Source organism: Garra rufa, chromosome 8 (genome assembly GCF_049309525.1).
Source record: "Garra rufa chromosome 8, GarRuf1.0, whole genome shotgun sequence".
Classification (NCBI taxonomy): Eukaryota; Metazoa; Chordata; class Actinopteri; order Cypriniformes; family Cyprinidae; genus Garra; species Garra rufa.
The window spans coordinates 25982102-26000878 of record NC_133368.1 but is presented as its reverse complement, the minus strand read 5'-3'; the positions used below and the strand labels follow the sequence as shown (position 1 = coordinate 26000878).

The following is an 18777-nucleotide window of genomic DNA, read 5'->3' as shown; positions in this document are numbered from 1 at the left end:
GATTTAGAAAGAAATAGTGCTGCCAGTCAAGGTTTTTTGTTGTTTTTAAATCTAATTAATCACATAACCTACATAAAAATATGTTCTCTAGAAGTTTCAGCTTGGTTAAAAAAATTAACTGTTGTATTTTTGTGCCTTGTAACATTAGTGTGTCAAATTGAAATCTACAACAGTTGTGGGCTGACATATCTGCTTGTTCTTTGTCTTACAGCACTGAGTGTGTTGAGAAGAAGGAGGACCCAGATGTGTTCTTCTGCTGCTGTGAAGGCAACATGTGCAACGAGAAATTCTTCTACAACCCTGACATGCAGCCAGTTCAGAGTAAGGCTCCCTTCAGCGACACAAACAGCAAAGTCTTTAAGGGTATTGGAAGTTCCTCAGTTATACCCCTTCCTCTGATGTAATTGTGCTGTCGGTGTGAAACCCTCCTTTATGTCTTGGTCTCCTCATAACCTATATTACCTCATAAATCCCATTATCAAAATCATCAATTTCCTCAAAGAACCTCTCAGGCGTTTTTCATGACTGTTTATGTCAAAACTCATAACAGGCTCACTGCATTTTCCTCTTCATTTTAGTTTTTCCACGCATTTCATTTCCTGAGTTATATGTGTAGCAACCGTTTTTTTTTGTGCCACAAATCACTGCATGTTTGCTGTGTAACTATACATTGCATGTAGAGTCTGTACATCAGTGTTGTGTGCTACATGTTATTTATTAGCATAAATCTTTAATGAAAATTTTACTTTAAACATGCACACTAACAACAGAGATTTTTAATGTTTTAAAGAAGTGTCTTTTGCTCACCAAGCCTGCATTTATTTGATCCAAAATACAGCAAAAGCAGTAATATTGTGAAATAGTTTTACTATTTCTTTTTGAATATATTTTAAAATGTAAATTATAATAAAAGCTACATTTTCAGCATCATTACTCCAGTCTTCAGTGTCACATGATCCTTCACAAATTATTCTAGTTCATTGAGTACATTTTTGCAGGATTATTTGATAAATAGAAAGATCGAAAGGTTAGCATTTTTCTGAAATTAAAAGCTTTTGTTACATTATACACTATACCATTTAAAAGCTTGGAGTTGGGAATTTTTTGGGGGAAAGAAATTATATTTATATAGAAATTAATACTTTTATTTTGCAAGGATGCTTTAAATTGATCCGAAGTGATAATGAAGACATTTATAATGTTGCGAAATATTTATATTTCAGATAAATGCTGTTCTTCTAAACTTTCTATTCATCAAACAAACCTGAAAAAATTCTAGTACATAATAATAATAATAATAAATGTTTCTTGAGCAGAAAATCTGAATATTAGAATGATTTCTGAAGGATCATGTGACTGGAGTAATGATGCTGAAACATTCAGCTTTGAAATCACAGAAATAAATTGTATAAAACATATTCAAATAGAAAACAGTTATTTTATATAGTAAAATAAATTTCAAAATTGTACTGTTTTTGCTGTACTTTGAATCAAATAAATGCAGGCTTGGTGAGCAGAAGATACTTTAAAAACATTACAAAAACATAAAAAATCTTACTGTTCAAAAACTTTTGATTGGTAGAGTATGTCTTATGACATTCACATTCAATATTTATGAATTTAGCAGAATGTCATAACATATTAATGTTATGGTGTTTATATTAAATCAACTGGCTGTCATTTAGGTACCGGTTTTTAAATTTCATAGTGTTATGGTTTACATGTTCATTATTAGCTCCTATTGAAGTTGGTTTTGCATGTTTTTTTGGTCTGTTTTCAAAATCTTTCTAAGAAAGTGACATTAAGGTTCAGTTTATGTGAGCTATTTGAGTTTGATAGTGTCTCATGGGTTTGCAATTTAGCTTCCAGTTAATCCATTATGCGCTCTTTCTATACGTTTACCTTGAATTTGACTTTTGATTTCGGAAATATCAAATTACAGATTTGCCTTTTAAGCAAAAGGTGTCAGGGACTTTTTTATAAACTTGTATTTATTCATTCATTTTGTTAAGATAATTTTATAATTCTTTGATGAAAAGATTATCTTGAACCTGCCTCCAAATCACCACTAACAAAAGCTCTGTTAATTACTGTATACATTGGCTCTTATTCATATCTGCGTTTCTCATGACCACTGCACAGCTCAATGTGTTTCTCTCTTATATGTTATCTTATTGATGTAGTTCATCAGGCTTTTTCATGTTTCATAACCTTTGCTTTACTTCACTGTGGTTGAAGTTCTTTTCAGAGTGCCAGGTTTCTCTGTAAAAATCGAAATTGATTCTTGCGATGTTGCTGCAACCGGAGGCTTTTTTTAAATTCAGGTGCTATTTAATATCAGAAAAAAACGGAAAAAAAAAAAAACGAAGCATGCCTGTGTGAACAAGCTCAGACACATTTGATGGAGCTAAAGCAGAAGCAAGAGATGAACATTAAATATCTGGGTTAAAGAGTGTCATTAATTACTCGCCCTCATGTCGTTCCAAACCTGTACGACCCTCGTTCATCTTTGGAACACAAATTAAGATATTTTTGATGAAATCTGAGATCTTTCTGACCCTGCATAGACAGCAATGCAACTAAGTTCAAGGCCCAGAAATTTAGTAAATACATCAATAAAGTAGTTTATGTGACAGCAGTGGTTCAACCGTAATTTTATGAAGTTACCAGAATGCTTTTTGTTCGCAAAGAAAACAAAAATAACAACTTCATTCAGCAATTTCTTCTCTTGTGTGTCAGCCTTCGATGCGCATCTATGCAGGGTCAGAAAGCTCTCAGATTTCATCAAAAAATATTTTAATTTGTGTTCTGAAATGAACAAAGGTCTTATGTCTTTGGAACCACATGACGGTGAGTAAATGTTATCAGAATGTTTGCTAGGTGTTTTTTTTTTTTTTTTTTTTTTTTTTTTCATATCAGTCAATATCGATATTTCTTTTTAAGTTTTAGGGCAGATTTTTGCTCCAATGTGAAAGTTGTAAAAACCAGACAGTTATTTTTGTTTTTAAAAACACTACATGTTTTTAAATTGTTTACACTTTTCCAGTCATTTTTCCTTATCAAAATAAAATAAAAAGAATAAGTATTTTTTTTTAGTTCCACATGTTCTAATGAGTAATATTGTTTCAAATCAAGAAACAGGTTTGTGTTGCCTCATAATATTAATAATAATTTAAAAAAATGTTGTCTCTTAGAAATAGGCTCATTATATTAATAATAATATTTAAAAAAATTCTCTTAGAAATACACATTTTTTTAGTAGCTTGAATTAGGATGCAGATGTAGATTTATGTACATTATCAAAAGTAATATTGGTAAAAGTTGTAGCAACAAAAATTGTAACCTCATTTTTATATTATGAAATTTAATTATTCTGACTGTTTGAGTTTTTTTTTTAAATGTATATATTATTAACCATTGGTCTTCCATAGTAGCACACATTAATAATGACAGTTAAAACAACAAATATAGCACCTCAATACCATGGTAAAAATGTAATATGGTTTCTATGTGTTTGTATGAAAAACAGTAAACTAAATACATTTAGTAAAAATGCATAAACACTATAGCTTAATCACAAAAAAGTGTAGTTTTACTCCATTACTTCTCCTTCAATACATTTAATACATGTCTACATTAAAATTATAAAATTCGATACAACTACCCACATTTCTGACACAATACCATGGTGAAGTTAGTGCTGCTACAGTAAATCTATAGCAATAAATGATGGCGATTTGTAGATTAAAAAAACCTTTCAACTATATCGTTGCGCACAGTGTCTCTCCTGTTTGTCAACACTGTATCATCCAGCTATAAACTATAAGTTATTTGCATTCTTTGCTGAATTCAAGTGCTTCACACTGGATCTCACAGCACTGAAATATGATCTGATCGGATAAATGATCCGAATGGCTCGCTTCAAATGACTAGCGCTCTTTCCTTTTATATTACGCAATAATTATCATTATCGATTTATCGCCCAGCCCTAGGTGTTTTAGAGGCAGAAATGCATCTTTTCTCTCTTTTTTATTATTCATTTTCTTACCTCTCAGTATACTGTATTATACGTTCACAACAGTTTTGTTATGAAAAACAAAAAAAAAAAGTAAGGCAAAATTTACCAAAAGTTACCAAAGTGTTATGTTACTTGTAGTTTCGCATAGTTAAACCAAATTATAAGGCTAAAACATAATGTGGAATGTCGTGTGCATTTGGGAACAGAGTGATTGAATAAATAGCAGTACTTCAGTTTTACATTATGTTCCTGTTCTGAAATGTTAAAGCATAATTTTACAGATTTTGAAACCGTGTGGATCTTCATCCACTGCAGTAGGTCCTCAAAATACATCAACCGAACATGAGCATGGCCTCTGAACAGCCATCTATATTGAGCGATTCGGTAATTTGGCAGCTCGGAGCTGTTTGGCTTTCATCCATCCATCCTAAAACGAAACATTTAGAAGATCGCGGCGCATATCATATAGAAGACATCAGTTTGCTTTGCTGTCTTTCAACAGCATAACGTGCTCTCGCGGCTCCAGAGATGACCGTGTCTTTTAGATTACCGAGGCTGATCTGGTCGCTTTATCTCTTCTGAGTAAACACTGACATCAACATCCTCTTAACTAAATGAGGGATGGAGGCATGTCAGCGAATACAGACCCAGCGCTTCTAATCTACTGGCCCACTGCTCTCAGCTCCCTGCAGGGGGGCAGTTGTACGTTTCAGCAATCGTGATTTATTATCTGCCTGCGGTCTCTTGAAAAGATGGCCCGGTTTAGTTGCGTGCAGTACTGGTTGCGCTCCGCCTGATGAGTTTTGATACTACAACTGTCGGTATCGGTGCAAATGTGGTGGGTAGAAGAGTCTTCAGTACTTCAGTAGCAGAGGAGGTGGGTGAGGAGGGGGGGGGGTCTCACTCGTGCTTATGTAATGGGTCTATTTCCAGCACTGACTCACTCCATATGGAATGATCTTGATATGAAATGCAAAAACCCACAGGGACGTTAAGAGTTGCACAAAGCACATTGGAGTTTCTCAGTATTCGCTTTCTGCGAGCAGGGAGCTGTGTGCATTTTATGACCTTGCGACGGGGTACTTTCATGCCCCACGGCTACGTGTGGCCATTCTGCCCGCCGAGTGGGGGAAGGGTGGAGTAGGGTTGGATGAGAGTGGGTTTGTTGGGGGTGGATGTGTTTTTCCTGTGCTTTTGGATTAATCCAGTCCTTAACCCACTTCCAAGTCCATAGCTGGCACGAGAGAGAAGAAATGGCATCATGAATGAGATCTCTGCTGGACCGAAGCTAATACGGGTTCAGCTGAAGTTCGACCGGGTGGGTCGCACACATGGTCCTGCGGTCAGCCCAGGCGAATAGGAAATGCTCTGCTATAACACAAGAGCGAGGGATCACTGCATCTCTGGCCAACAGCCACGGCCCAATCCGATCTCTGGCACTAGATGCAGAGAAACCGAGGGCCATGCACGTTATTCTCCCTCAAGCGCACGCTCGTGCAATTCCGTTGAACCGCTCTTAACGGGAATTTGCATTTGCTTAGAAGCATGTGCTTTGGAATAAAACTGTTTGCATAAGGCAGGATCTGTCAGCAGCCTTCAGGGAATCAGACCAACCTTGTTTCAAGGCTGCTGTGAAAGAATTGTAATTAGCGAGTTCAAAAGGTGTGGGACATAAAATAAGCATGCAGCGAGAGATTCTCGACGTACACCGAGTATCTCGCTAATGCGACGTATAGAAGGTGTGTGCTAGACTTCACATCCATCATCTGTTTTGTTCGTGTGCTGCTCCTCTTGAGGGAATTAGGAGCAAACTCTCGTCTAAGGCTCTGCTTAGTAATGCTAATGTAAGCTGAAGTCATTGTCAAATGCTGATGTCATCCCTTTTCACATTCATATCAGCCAATAGTAATCATAACGGTGTGGGTTTTAGGAATGTTTCTAAAATAGCATATATGTATTAGGAGGAAACAACGTTTTTTATGCATATATTAGGGATGCTCCGATCAGGATTTTGGAGCCGATTCCGATGCTTTGAGATTTATATCTGATTTTATTAAGTGATATTTAAGTGATATGTAATCTCTCTGATCAACATTCATCTTTTTTCAGATAAAGTATTCCTATAGTTGCTTTTGTTATATTTTGTTAATTTTTTTAAAGTAATTATGTAATATATGTAATGTAACTATTGTTTTAACAGAGTAATAAATAATCATTATACAGTGAACATTTTAATATGCCTTCAAAATTGGGTTTATGCCTAAAGGTGCGTTAACACCGGACGCGAATGAAGCGGCAAGCGCGAGTGATTTACATGTTAAGTCAATGCAAAGACGCGAATAGCCATCCTGCGGCGCGAAACGCGCGAATGAAGCGGCGCGCATTGAGCGTTTCAAGCGATTGCCGCGCCATTCGCGCGAATCACACGAAACGCGCAAGTTCAAAAATCGGAACTTTGGCGAAAATCCGCGCCGTGTTAACCAATCAGGAGCTTGCTCTAGTAGTGACGGAGGCAGAAATCCGAAACAACAATGGAGGACAAAATCACCGTTGCTGTCTGTGGTTACTCGGAGCTGTACGATACATCTTTGGACTTTTGTAGAAACAGGAATAAAAAGGATCTTGGTAGGAAGAAAGTGAGTGAAGAGATCGGACAATCTGGTTAGTTTTAAAAAACGCTCTTTACTCAATTTGACCTACATATACATACATATTGAGACTACAAGCAAGCTGGCAAATTGAGCTCATTCACCTATTTTACAACTACTTTCCCGCTGACGAGTGGCAGACGCACCTCCCATGACATTGTGAAGAAAATGTCACGCGCGAATGACGTGAATTTTACCGCGCGAATGGTGCGAGTAAACTCAAATGTTCAAGCGTTCAACTACGCGCGAATAGCGCGTTTTTTCCGCTCAAGTCGCGTCCGGTGTGAACGCACCATTAGGTGTGCAATTATTTTTAGGGAAACGCATGGCGAACATAGTTCCAGGCAGCTCTTGACCGCATTAAATGTCCATATCACTTCGCCACATAATTTCAGTTATTTTAAAGATCCTTACAGCCTAAAACAGCAAAATAACTAAAACCCACAACAACACTGGCCAAACTAAATACGGTAAACAATAGGATAAAAACGACAGATTATTTCCATGTTTTAGCTAAACAAAATTATGTTTTATTTTGTACGGAAAGCAAATCCCACTCTCTCCCTTACAGATGCGCACACAAGTTAGCATACAGGCTGTTGTTAGCACTGCTCTAACGATTAACAACCTAAAAATGACATGACATTTCTCACAAGCGAGGTAACAACAGCGCTGTTCCTGAAGAAAATGAGTTTCACTTTTAGTATAGACGGTGCAGCTGCTGATCAGTTTGAGAGATGCACAGACTCAGAGAAGTAATTCATGAGCCTAATCTCTCTCTCTTTCTCTATACGTCTCGCGGTGGCTCATTCTTAAGTGCCGAATCAGGTTAGTGGTATTAAATGTTTTGGACAATGCTCCTGCATGTGAGATTTCTTTGACATAGTATTTCTTTGCCATAGTATTTCCACACCAGTGATTGCGGCACCAATTCATTCATGTCTGCACGCATCATGTACATCCTCACACATTGACGTTATCAAATTGAGATCGGCCAAGTTTAGTGATTACCGACCGAGTCATAAAATGTGATTATCGGCCATTGCTTTTATTGCAAAATTTAAAAATATATATCATTTTGTACATTTTTAAGCTAAATTGCTCTGTCTAATGCACTTTGAGAGTTTAAACCTAAGAGCTCCAACCCATGGTCTTAACTAAGAAAACTTAAGTCAGAAAAAAGTCAGTGAATTGACTTGTACCTGAACTTTAAAGGGGACTCAACCCTCTTTTTGTTTGTGGTATACTGCTTCAGTCTGAATAACATTCACACTGGTGTTTTAGGAAGCCAAAGAAATTAGAATACAATAATAACAATAATTTAATTTTATTGTTATTTCTATGTCAGTAATATTGTAAAACAATTGCACTGTAAAATAAATAAAAATGAATATTTCATAGGTGTACTATTTTTGCTTTACACTACAGTAGGGAAATTTTTACACTTAAAAGATTTATTTTGAATTTGGACTGCCGTAACCATACCCAATTAAGCCGCTAGCTGTCAGCAATTCATACTGCACTTTTAAGCTTTTATTTTGACGGAAACGGCAGTAAAGCTTTTATTTTGATGGAAAACTCCAGCTTCAGTGAAAACAGGCTTATAAACACGTCTCACTACAAATCTAGCGAAATGCTGTAATAATCTGGCGCGAAAATAAAGTATGACTGGTGGCCGTTGCATTCTCAAGCACGTTAAACTCAAAGCACATGCAATAAACAAGTTTACTGCATTCATTCACTGTGAACTGAGCTGTGGAAGTGAAGTGTGAAAAACTGAAGTGAAGTGTGGAAAACACCGGATCACGAGCTGATCGCCTGAACGAAGTAAAGCAAAGAGCCATATTGTGCTTTCAGTTTGTTCATTTGACAGATACTGTGCCAAAGCATAAGGGCCCAAAATACAATTTACAAGACCTTTTATGTTAGAATAAGAAGTTTAAATATATTTTAAAAACTACACTTTTTTTGTCAGGAAGACCTATCTTTTCATATCATCATGTGATCGAGACAGAATTGCTATCGCGATACCATTATATTGATAATACTGTTACATCCCTATTACTTTATTTAGCTTTTTTTATTTACAGACAAATTAAAAATGTTCACTTTCATAATTTAGAAAATATAGTGAACAAAAAGGTATCTGTAAAAATATCATAACCTGCATCATGTCTGTATATGTCTATATATGTGACCCTGGACCACAAAACCAGTCATATGGGTCACTTTTATTAAATTGAGATTTACACCACCTATTTAAAAATCTGGAATCTGAGGGTTAAAATAGAGAAAATCGCCTTAAAGTTATTCAAATGAAGTTCATAGAACATGATCTTTACTTAATATCCTAATGATTTTTGGCATAAAAGAAAAATCAATAATTTTGACCCATACAAATATATTTCCGTGCTACTTATGACTGGTTTTGTTGTCCAGGATCACATATATATTATAACAGTCTTAACTTGTGGAATACAATAAGCAAGCATATTTATATATGTGAAAACTTACAGATGCACATGTGAGGAGGCCTTCAAAATGTTTCCTTATTTGTTTGGTCTATTTGCAAGTCATTATGGCTAAAACAACTGCTAAAAGACTAAATGTAAACAGAATGTGGGAATGTGTCTTGTGTGAACGTCCCAAAGTCAATTCCCAGGTATTCCTAGTAATATGTTGGTCACAGACACTTTAGTTCCAAAGTTTTTTTTGTTGTTGTTGTTTTTTTTGTTTGTTTTTAATTGATAAAGTGACATTAAAGATTTTTGCACCTCTTTTGACTTTCTCTTCAGCAAAGTTTTCTGTAAAAGATACAAAAATATTAGTAAAAACATATAATAGCATCATGAATGACATTAATAGATTTAATGTGACATTTAAACATTAATAATAAGAAATGTTTCTTTGGTACCAAATAAACCATATTAGAATGATTTCTGAAGAATCATGTGACACTGATGACTGCTGAGAATTCAGCTTTGCCATTACAGGAATAAATTATATTATATACAGCTTTGGTGAGCAAAAGAGACTTATATTATTAGAAAAATATTACCGACCCCAAATGTTAAAGCAATAGTGTAATCGTACACCTGATGCATAGTGTTGAACGGAACTGATCTCTCTCATTCTTTTTCTCTCCCCAGCAACATCCAACCCCTTCACCCAGAAGCCACCACTGTTCAGTACTCTTCTGTACTCCATCGTGCCCATCATGGGCATCGCGGCCATTGTCCTGCTCTCCTTCTGGATGTATCGACATCACAAGCTGGCGTATCCACCTGTTCTGGTGCCTACCCAGGTAAATTGATAACTTTAGTGTATGATGCATGTGTTTTGAGAAGTGAAACACTAATGTCAGTGAATCACATGCAGCACAGTGTTGTAAAATCCATCTGCTCTTATCACAGTAGCCCTTGAGTTTCAGTGTATAAGAACATTTTCATTCCACTAGAAACAGTGCTGTTGGGAGCTGTTATTTCCCCTGGGCAGCACCTCCTGTTGAAGTGAATGACAGTGATTTCAGGGATCTAATGTGCTCAATGTCACACTCGCTTAAGCTCAAACACTCTGTCAGCTGAAATCAAACTAGATCTGTCAGGACATGGTTGTGTTTCAATGCCCTCTTCTCCCACCAGAAAGACGAGATAACCGAGCTGACATAACACAAGACTCGAGCAATCAAGTGACCTTTACCCCTGTGTGTGACTAGTGTTAAGATTCACATCTCCTTCTGAATTACACAATAGATCTTTAAAGATTTAACCAGTGAACTCAAAATCTAAACTGCTGGTCCACAGTCAAAGAAAATCCTTACTTTATCAGCTCAGAATAGATGCATTTATCTGTGCTGGGGTGATATATGGACTTTATGGTAGCACAAAGGGTTACCTTCGTGTCAGGTGAGCGTTTGGAATTCCCCGATTGAATTTCAGCATTATGTTGGCCAGATCTGACAGATGAACCATCCCCATAGCGCTGCTGATATCGAGTGTCATGATCAGCCCAAACTTGTTTTTGATATGTAGGGAACTTTATTAGCTCTTAATGCAGCAGTCAGAAGGCCTCAGGGACTATTACAACACTTAGTTCATATGAAAGAGCATCTCCAACTTTCCTAATGGTATATTTTTTTGTAAACTTTGTTTTCAACTCGGAAAATTGTAAGCGTTTGACAGGTGATTAGGCAGAAGATGTGGAAACATGAGGGGGGTTGGCGGGGGATATGGAAACGTGAGGGGGTTTGTTGACATCAATTGAAAAATAAAGTCTTTTTAAAGGAAGAGAGAGTTTTATTTCATAATAATTAATTTATTTAAAATTTAAATTAAAATTTTATTTATTTATTTAAAATTTGATTTTAAAGAATTGAATGCTTTTATTTAGCAGGGACATATTAAACCGATCAAAAGAGACAGTCAAGACTTGTGATGTTACAAAAGATTTACATTTTAAATGAATGCTGTTTTTTGTTTTTTTAACTTCATCAAAATTTTGGGGGAAAAAAGCAACAAAAAAGTGAATTATAATGGGTTTTAAAGAATCATGTGACACTGAAGATCGGAGTAATGCTTCTAAAAATTTAGCTTTGCCATCACATTTTAAATAAAAAAAAAATACAATAAATAAAAATGTAAAATAGTCATTGTAAATTGTAATATTATTCAAATAAATACAGTCTTAGTGAACAAAATAGTCCTCCTTTGAATAGTCGTTTATATACTAATGTACTTGTTGTTTCAATCGATCATTTCCTCCAGAATTTTGGCACTCAGAAACTGCGTCAGAAACGTTGCAAGATTGCCAGAAATGATTTTGTAACGTGTTGACAGGAAGTGTGGCATTTCGCAAAAGTGCCACAAAGAAATCTGCATGTTTTGAAATACTTAGAAATGTAATTTCTTTGAAAATCTGTTTCATCGACAAAGGCATTTGAGTGCAGAAAAAAACTTTAGTTCTCTTTCTTCTTCAGTGATGAGACTATTGCTGTCCAAAAGCTTGCTCGCTGTCTGTTGATAAATAACATTTTGCTTTTCTTCTGCCTTTGAGAGGAGCTATTATTACAGAGTGGTTGCTGCATTTGTCACATACCCTTTCTTTTTAGAGTTCAGTGCTAAGCTAGCTGAGCTAAACTCACAACTTATTTGTGCAGCTTGAGCTAAATATGAGGAACGTGAAAGCTGTCTGACTTGATACTTATTACTGTTTGCTCTTTTTGTTTGGTTAAGTGCTCCTCTCTTGTCTTCCTGTGACTTTGTCAGTTCATTCACTCGCTGATATGATCTCTATAAACATTTACACTGCAAGCCGGAAATGCACGATAAATCCTGTTTAAATCTTTAAATGTGCATGGTGGCCTGATGGTGCTTGCTGTATGCATTTACATTGGGCACTTTATCAGCGTAGATGAGAATCATTTATGATGCCCTTAGCAGTTGTCATCAACATTGTTTTGAAGAGCTCTGATTGAAATGTTTCCCCATCAATTCTCAGGCCATTTTAAAGCATGTAGTTAAAAATAATGTCTTCTTTTGAAACATTTGGCCCCCAGCCTCCACTTTAGAGTCTCATACCATTTAGAAGGCAGATAGAAGCTTCTTGATTATTTAACGGTTTTCTTACAAGGACCCAAGACCCAACATGCCCCTCAGGAGAGAGAGCACAGTGTGCTTTAACCGCATTAAGTGCTTGGCTTCACCGTGAGGAAGGGATTTCTTTTTGTTTCAGGAAGGAACGGGGATTCAGGCAGATGTATGCGTTTTACAGAATTCGCAGAAAAGGTCATTAGGTCAGCTCTTACATTCACATGCAGGTTATTTCATATCTAGATTTTAGCTTTTATGCATTGAGATGATCAGCGCTGTAAACATATTTTGGGGTTGTTTAGGACAGTAAATAATATTCAATTACATGTGCCTAAACTCATTCTAATCCTGTCCTTATTTAATCACCATTTTTATTTCTTCCCACCTTTTTATGCTTATTTTTTGTGTTAGACAGAAAATGTTTTGGTATATAGGGAGGGAAGATGTGTTAGCTGCTACACCACAGCTCTAAAAACACTATTTTCCTGTTGTCGTTTTGTTTTTAAGTCATGATTAAGGTGTTCCTGCACCAAACGTAGTGCAAAGGGTTGATTGTTTGAGAGTACAATACTATATTGAATATTTTGAATCTATGATTTGGTTGAACTTCCTAAACTGTAACAATTTATGCCCTATTTTTTGCTCTAAACTCTTTAAAGTCTTTTGGTACAGTCTGAATTGTTCTGTAGTCTTTCTAAATTTTGTAGAAGTCTGGCAGTTGCTGTAACTTGCAGATTTGGCCTCAGGTGTAAGCAGCAACTGTTGAGTGGTGTCCTTGGGGCTGAAGGTTCATTCTTTCCAGTTATATTCACTTACAAAAAGTTAAAATCACAGACAAGCCAAAAAATTCACCTACATAAGGCAAGATATTTAATTAGAATATCTTCTTGAGGCCCACACCTGCACTAGTCTGTGCTGTTTTATTTTGTGAAGCATGTGCTTGTTTCAGCAAGCAGAATTGCAAAAATAAAATATTTTCCAATCCCAAACTCAAGCCATTCTTAGACTAAACGTTGCTCTTACTTTTAGAAAGTATGAGAAGAAAGTAGAAAGTATTCTAACTTCCAAAAAAAACTATAACCAAGTAGTGTATGGTTTGACGTAAATGTTAAATCTTTTGGACAGACATTATTGGGTTAACCTGTAAAATTGTATTGTGAAGTGAAAGTTCCTGGTGAAATAGTGAAACACATTTACTCGTTCTTGAAGAAATCGTAAAATTCCCCATCTCGTCTTTCCATCTCATATACGTTAAACTTAAACTAACGCTTGATTTCCTCTTTCCTTCCTCAACTAGCACGCCTTTCATATAATGATAGAGGTAAGAGAAGCCTAATTCATTCATCTTTTTTTTCTTTTTTCAAGATTATGTTGGAACCTCATTTTAAACCTTTTTTCATTGCTATCGAAAGCACCCCTTTGTTTTTGTTAGCACATTTTCCTGTAATATCCCACTGGTTTTATTTTGCGTTTATCCCTGCACATTGCCTCATCGATCTGTGATGTTCTGACTTTCAGTGCACGGATAACAGAAACGAAATCCTCTGTGATTCAGGGGATTCAGGCAGAGATCCCTTGACTTAGGTGCATGGTAAAATGGCAGTACTGAGGTTAAAAATGCACGTCTCCAAGCATGCAGCAAATGTATGCAAAGATGAATGTTATGAATGTGGGAATGGGGAACAGCTTAAAGTGCTTTTATTGTACTTAACCTATGAAACATTTGCAGTCATATTGAAAGATTCATGGCAAACTGTCATATTGCATCAGTATCACCCCTTGGATGTTCTCCGTTTTGGCACGCACAAAATAGACATGAAAAATCAGTGGTTTGATAACTTTGAAAGACGTGAGTCTCTGATTTGCCAATCTGTGTGGCAGCTTTGGCCAGAGAGGCAGAGCTCTTAAAAACTGGAATGAACTAAGATTATTCCCTGATGAGTCCTGAGCTGTGTTTACGTTTGCATGAATGTGCTTCTTGACAGATGTTCGTCCATGAGCTAAATAAATCTACAACAGCAAAATAGAAAAATGCTTTGCTAGTTTTAAAAGGGTCATGCTATGTAAGTAATTTAGGGGTATAGTGATTATATAGATTAAACTCTCTCTTTTTTCTCTCTCTCTCAGCGGTCCCTTTTCATATCACACTAACAGTAAAAGCAGCCTGTTTTCTTGAGGCTAGAAAGAAAGTTGGTCAGGAAAAACTGAATTATGACCAGGATGTTTAACTTTAGGTCTGGGAAACCTTGACTAACATTATAAGTGGACCTCGGGGGGGAAATAAAATGCTGCAAAAGTGTAAGATATTGCCCTTTTAAAACCTTTTCAAATCGCTATGAGTTCCCAGAGGGTGGTCGAACAGTAATGTTGGGCAGCCCAAGAACAAGTAAAGGAAATCAACTGGTCATTCAGTGTTTCTGGAGCCAAAGATTGTTGCCTGATTCCTCTTGAGATTTAGTCCATCCTGAAGGTTTAATACAAAACATCTCATTGATGCTTTTATCCACCTGTCTGCCAGTGTTGATAAGATACACCCGGGCACTAAGAAGTCCATTTAGTTCTGTAAGGATTTAGCTCTGCATTACATGCTACCATTTGTTACGGCAAACTGCTGTGTATTGCTTTGGTCTAAATGTGTCTTCCAAATGAATAACTGTATGTAAATAATTCACAAGAGATCAAAAGCCTCCGAAAATTTCAAGGCCGAACAAGTTATCCCAGATGCACTCTGTGCGTTCTCCTTAAAGTATAGTCTTGGTAAACAGTCATGGATAGAGGTCGACCGATATTGGTTTTTACCGATACCGATAGCTAGGTTGGACCACACTGGCCGATACCGATTAATTAACCGATAGTTTTTGAAAATGGATACTGAACGGCAACTAAAATAGTGCTGTACTATTTAAAAAAAAAAAATACTAAACCATACTTTGTAAATGAATAAAAATATTAATATTAATTATATATTGATCATTAAAGTTATTTCATAGTTCATTAATGTTAACAAAATAAACTTACAGTAATTGTGTAATATGTGTAAACAATATTACAGTAAATGTTGAAATTAACAGACTCTAACAAGGAACAACACTTCTATTCTACAGCTTTCATCAATCTTAGTTGATGTTACAAATGGGCTCATTGTAAAGTGGTGTGAATCTTTACATTTTAACAATATGTAAAATTGCAGGTTTTATGCCTTTTGTTTATATTTGGAATCTCTGTATGTCAGTAGGCCTACTGCCATCTTAAAATTAAGATTCAATTTAATTACGATTTTCAATATCAACTAAATATAACCATGCATCGCATTCTCAGTTTTCAATATTACTGCACATGGCTACATTTTCATTTACATTTTACATCAAATTGATTTTTCTATTAAGCAGGCTACTTTTTTAAACAATTACTTATTTAAAATGTGTTCTTTTTTTCTTTATCATTTGATTATTGCTGATGAGATCGTAGACAGTAGCTGCTTTAACAGGCTGCATTAAAACGAATGCACAGATCTATTTCGATATATCAAATGTTTTGTCCTGCTCTGAAAACATAACTGACTGTGTGTACTGTACATCAGTTTCGTATAAAAGTATTCGAAAATGCAAGTGCATTCCGCAATCGATCTTTTTAGGACGAACAAACCCAAAGCACAAGTGAAAGTCTGTCAGTGCGCGAGTTTTGTGCATCTAATAGTAGCCTACATTACAAACGGCAGAAATGAAGGCAAATGTAAAGTAAAAAACTGCGGTTGAAAGTTCACACTGTCAAACAATGCACATGTAGCTCACAGTGCAAATCCTGTGCAATGAAGCCTGCCGCGTCTCTAGCGCGCACACGTGCCATATGCGGGAAAAACACAGGCTCATTGAAGAGAGGATTGCGATGCATCGGAGAATCCTTTTTTTTTTTACCCACCCACCCTTAATGAAACCGGACAAAAGTGCAGCGCTGCGTTGCGCGGATAACTTGCAGGTATCAAACACACACAGGACATGTTGTGTAGTTAAAGCAGAAATCTAAAACAGTTTATTTAATCACCAAACGGGCAAATGTTTACTTCAAGAATGATAAAAAAGCGGCAAAGGTTAAATTAAAGAACAGATCGAACGGAAAGAGAAAGTGCGATCTATATCGTTAATTGCAGCCATTTCAGCAACAATTTCTTTTCTGTTTTACATTTATGTTTAAATATTATTTGTTTTGGTTCAGTTTAATATGTAAATTACAAGTTTGTGTAATTTGTAAATGTCATAAAGGACGTGGTATGAATTGGACGGCAATACACCGGGAGAATTGGAGAGGGTCAGACACCAATTTTTGACCACTTCGTATGTTTTTATTTGTGGAAAATCCCTTCTTAAACGAATTTCGTTTTGTATAATTTTTATCTTAATTTTTAATAGATATTTTTGTTGATCAGTTAATAAAATAAAATAAGAACAGGAAAATGGCATTGTAAAATAAAGTGCGTAACTACCATGCTTCCGCTGCCTGACGAAAAGGCTAAAACATAAATTATAGCTCTATATGAAGCATACAGACATTATTAGAGCTACAGAAATAAAAAATTATTTTGCTTAAATGCACAATACTGAATCTTCCAGCCCAGGGTCAAGTCTTTATGAACATTAACAATGATTTGGGACAGATCTGTAATGTAAAACTATGGCGTGCTGTGACTCGGCAGGATTCTGTCGGCTGAATGAACACAGTTTGCTTTCTCATGTCAGGTCTTTAAATCTGCAACTTTGCTGGCTAAGAATATCACCAGCTGGATATAAATCAATACAAATATATGGTAACAATCCTGACATTAAACATTGGTCTGGGGCTTAACCTCTCATACTCTATGACAGCGGAGTGGAGCGGAGCTGCAGCCGCTTCAGCAAAGAACGCAACCCGGAAAAACTATCGGCAAGGATTTTTGCCGATAACCGATAGGTCGGCCAATCAACTATCGGTGCCGATTAATCGGCAAAACCGATACATCGGTCGACCTCTAGTCATGGACCTTAGGGTGGCTTTCTGTTAGGTGAGATAAATCATATTATTTCATACATTTTATTTATAGTCAGGGGTGCACATAAGTTTTCGGTGTGGATCTCAAAAGAGCACCTGGTTTAGTGCTCACACTTAATTAGGGCAGCCGTGGCCTAATGGTTAGAGAGTCGGGACCTGTAACCCAAAGGTTGCGGGTTCGAGTCTCGGGTTCGGCAGGGATTGTAGGTGGGAGGAGTGAATGTACAGCACTCTCTCCACCCTCAATACCACGACTGAGGTGAGTCCCTTGAGCAAGGCACCAAACCCCAAACCTCTCCCCGGGCGCTGCAGCAATGGCTGCCCACTGCTCTGGTGTGTGTTCACTTCTATGTGTGTGCACTTGGATGGGTTAAATGCAGAGCACAAATTCCTAGTATGGGTCACCATACTTGGCTTCACGTCACCTCCTTTCCTTTCCTTTTAATATAATGATAATTGTCTTTTTAAGTTTTGAAGTTAAGCGCTTCAGTGAATATTTTGAGGTTTCTTCTGAAACCAGCAGTGCATAGCCTAGAGACTTATGCTAAATCTTACTTAGTATTAGTATTACATTGTCAATTAATAACCGTGATTGTACATTAACAGCTGTCAACCATGACTGTATGCAAATGAGCGGTCGAAGCTTATTTACACAGCTTTTTTTTTAGTTTGTACATACGCACCACTTATGTGCACCCCTGTTTATAGTAGACTTAATAACAGTCCTAAAACCTCTGAGTGCAATTAAAGGGATAGTTCACTCAAAAATGAAAATTCCGTCATAAATTACTCACCCTCATGTCGTTTTAAACCTGTAAGACCTTCGTTCATCTTTGGAACACAAATTAAGATGTTTTTGATGAAATTCGAGAGATTTGTGACTCTGCATAGTCTGAAACGCAACTGACAATGTTCTAAGACCCAGAAAGATAGTAAGGGCATGTGACATCGGTCGTACTCTCGTAAACACGCGTCAAAAACTGACAGAGAAGAGAAATCTTTGAATGAAGTTGATATTTTTGTTATCTTTGCCCACAAAAAGTATTCTCATAGCTTTATAATATTACCAACCTGGTCTCATGATGAAAACGTACCTGTGGGAACATTTTTGTGAGACATAAAATATGTACCTATAAGTACATATCACTGCAGTTTTCAATAGAAATGTCTACTGAGGGGTACTAAAAGAGTATTTGTTTTTTTGTTTTTTTGACTTGAAATGTCCGTTGAGTGGCGCTATAACTCTAATGCTCTGTGACGTTTTAAAATACGTTTTTGTGTAAACTATCCCTTTAAAAAATTGGTTTTCATTTAAGCAGAAGAGATTTATTTGATGTATTAAAGCTATTCAAACATGCATCAATATAAAAATGTCCATGAATAAATGGGTCTAAATTGAATGTATTTGATATATCACAAAATGATAAAACCACGTCTTTTGAGATGTCCTTGTATGCTGAATTCAAAAACAAACTGACTGTGATCTGATTGATACAGAATG

At 36.3% G+C, this 18777-nt stretch overlaps 1 protein-coding gene across 2 annotated transcripts in view; it reads left to right on the top strand.

The window, feature by feature from the left end:
* acvr2aa (activin A receptor type 2Aa) overlaps positions 1 to 18777 on the top strand; it is a 73762-nt gene that overhangs the window by 39329 nt on the left and 15656 nt on the right. The window contains exons 3-4 of one of the 2 annotated variants that reach the window (XM_073845271.1): positions 212 to 321; positions 9816 to 9970. In XM_073845271.1, the coding sequence (XP_073701372.1) occupies positions 212 to 321; positions 9816 to 9970 (265 nt within the window). Of the gene's footprint in view, positions 1 to 211; positions 364 to 9815; positions 9971 to 18777 lie in introns of both variants that reach the window. The other variant, XM_073845270.1, reaches the window with a different exon arrangement.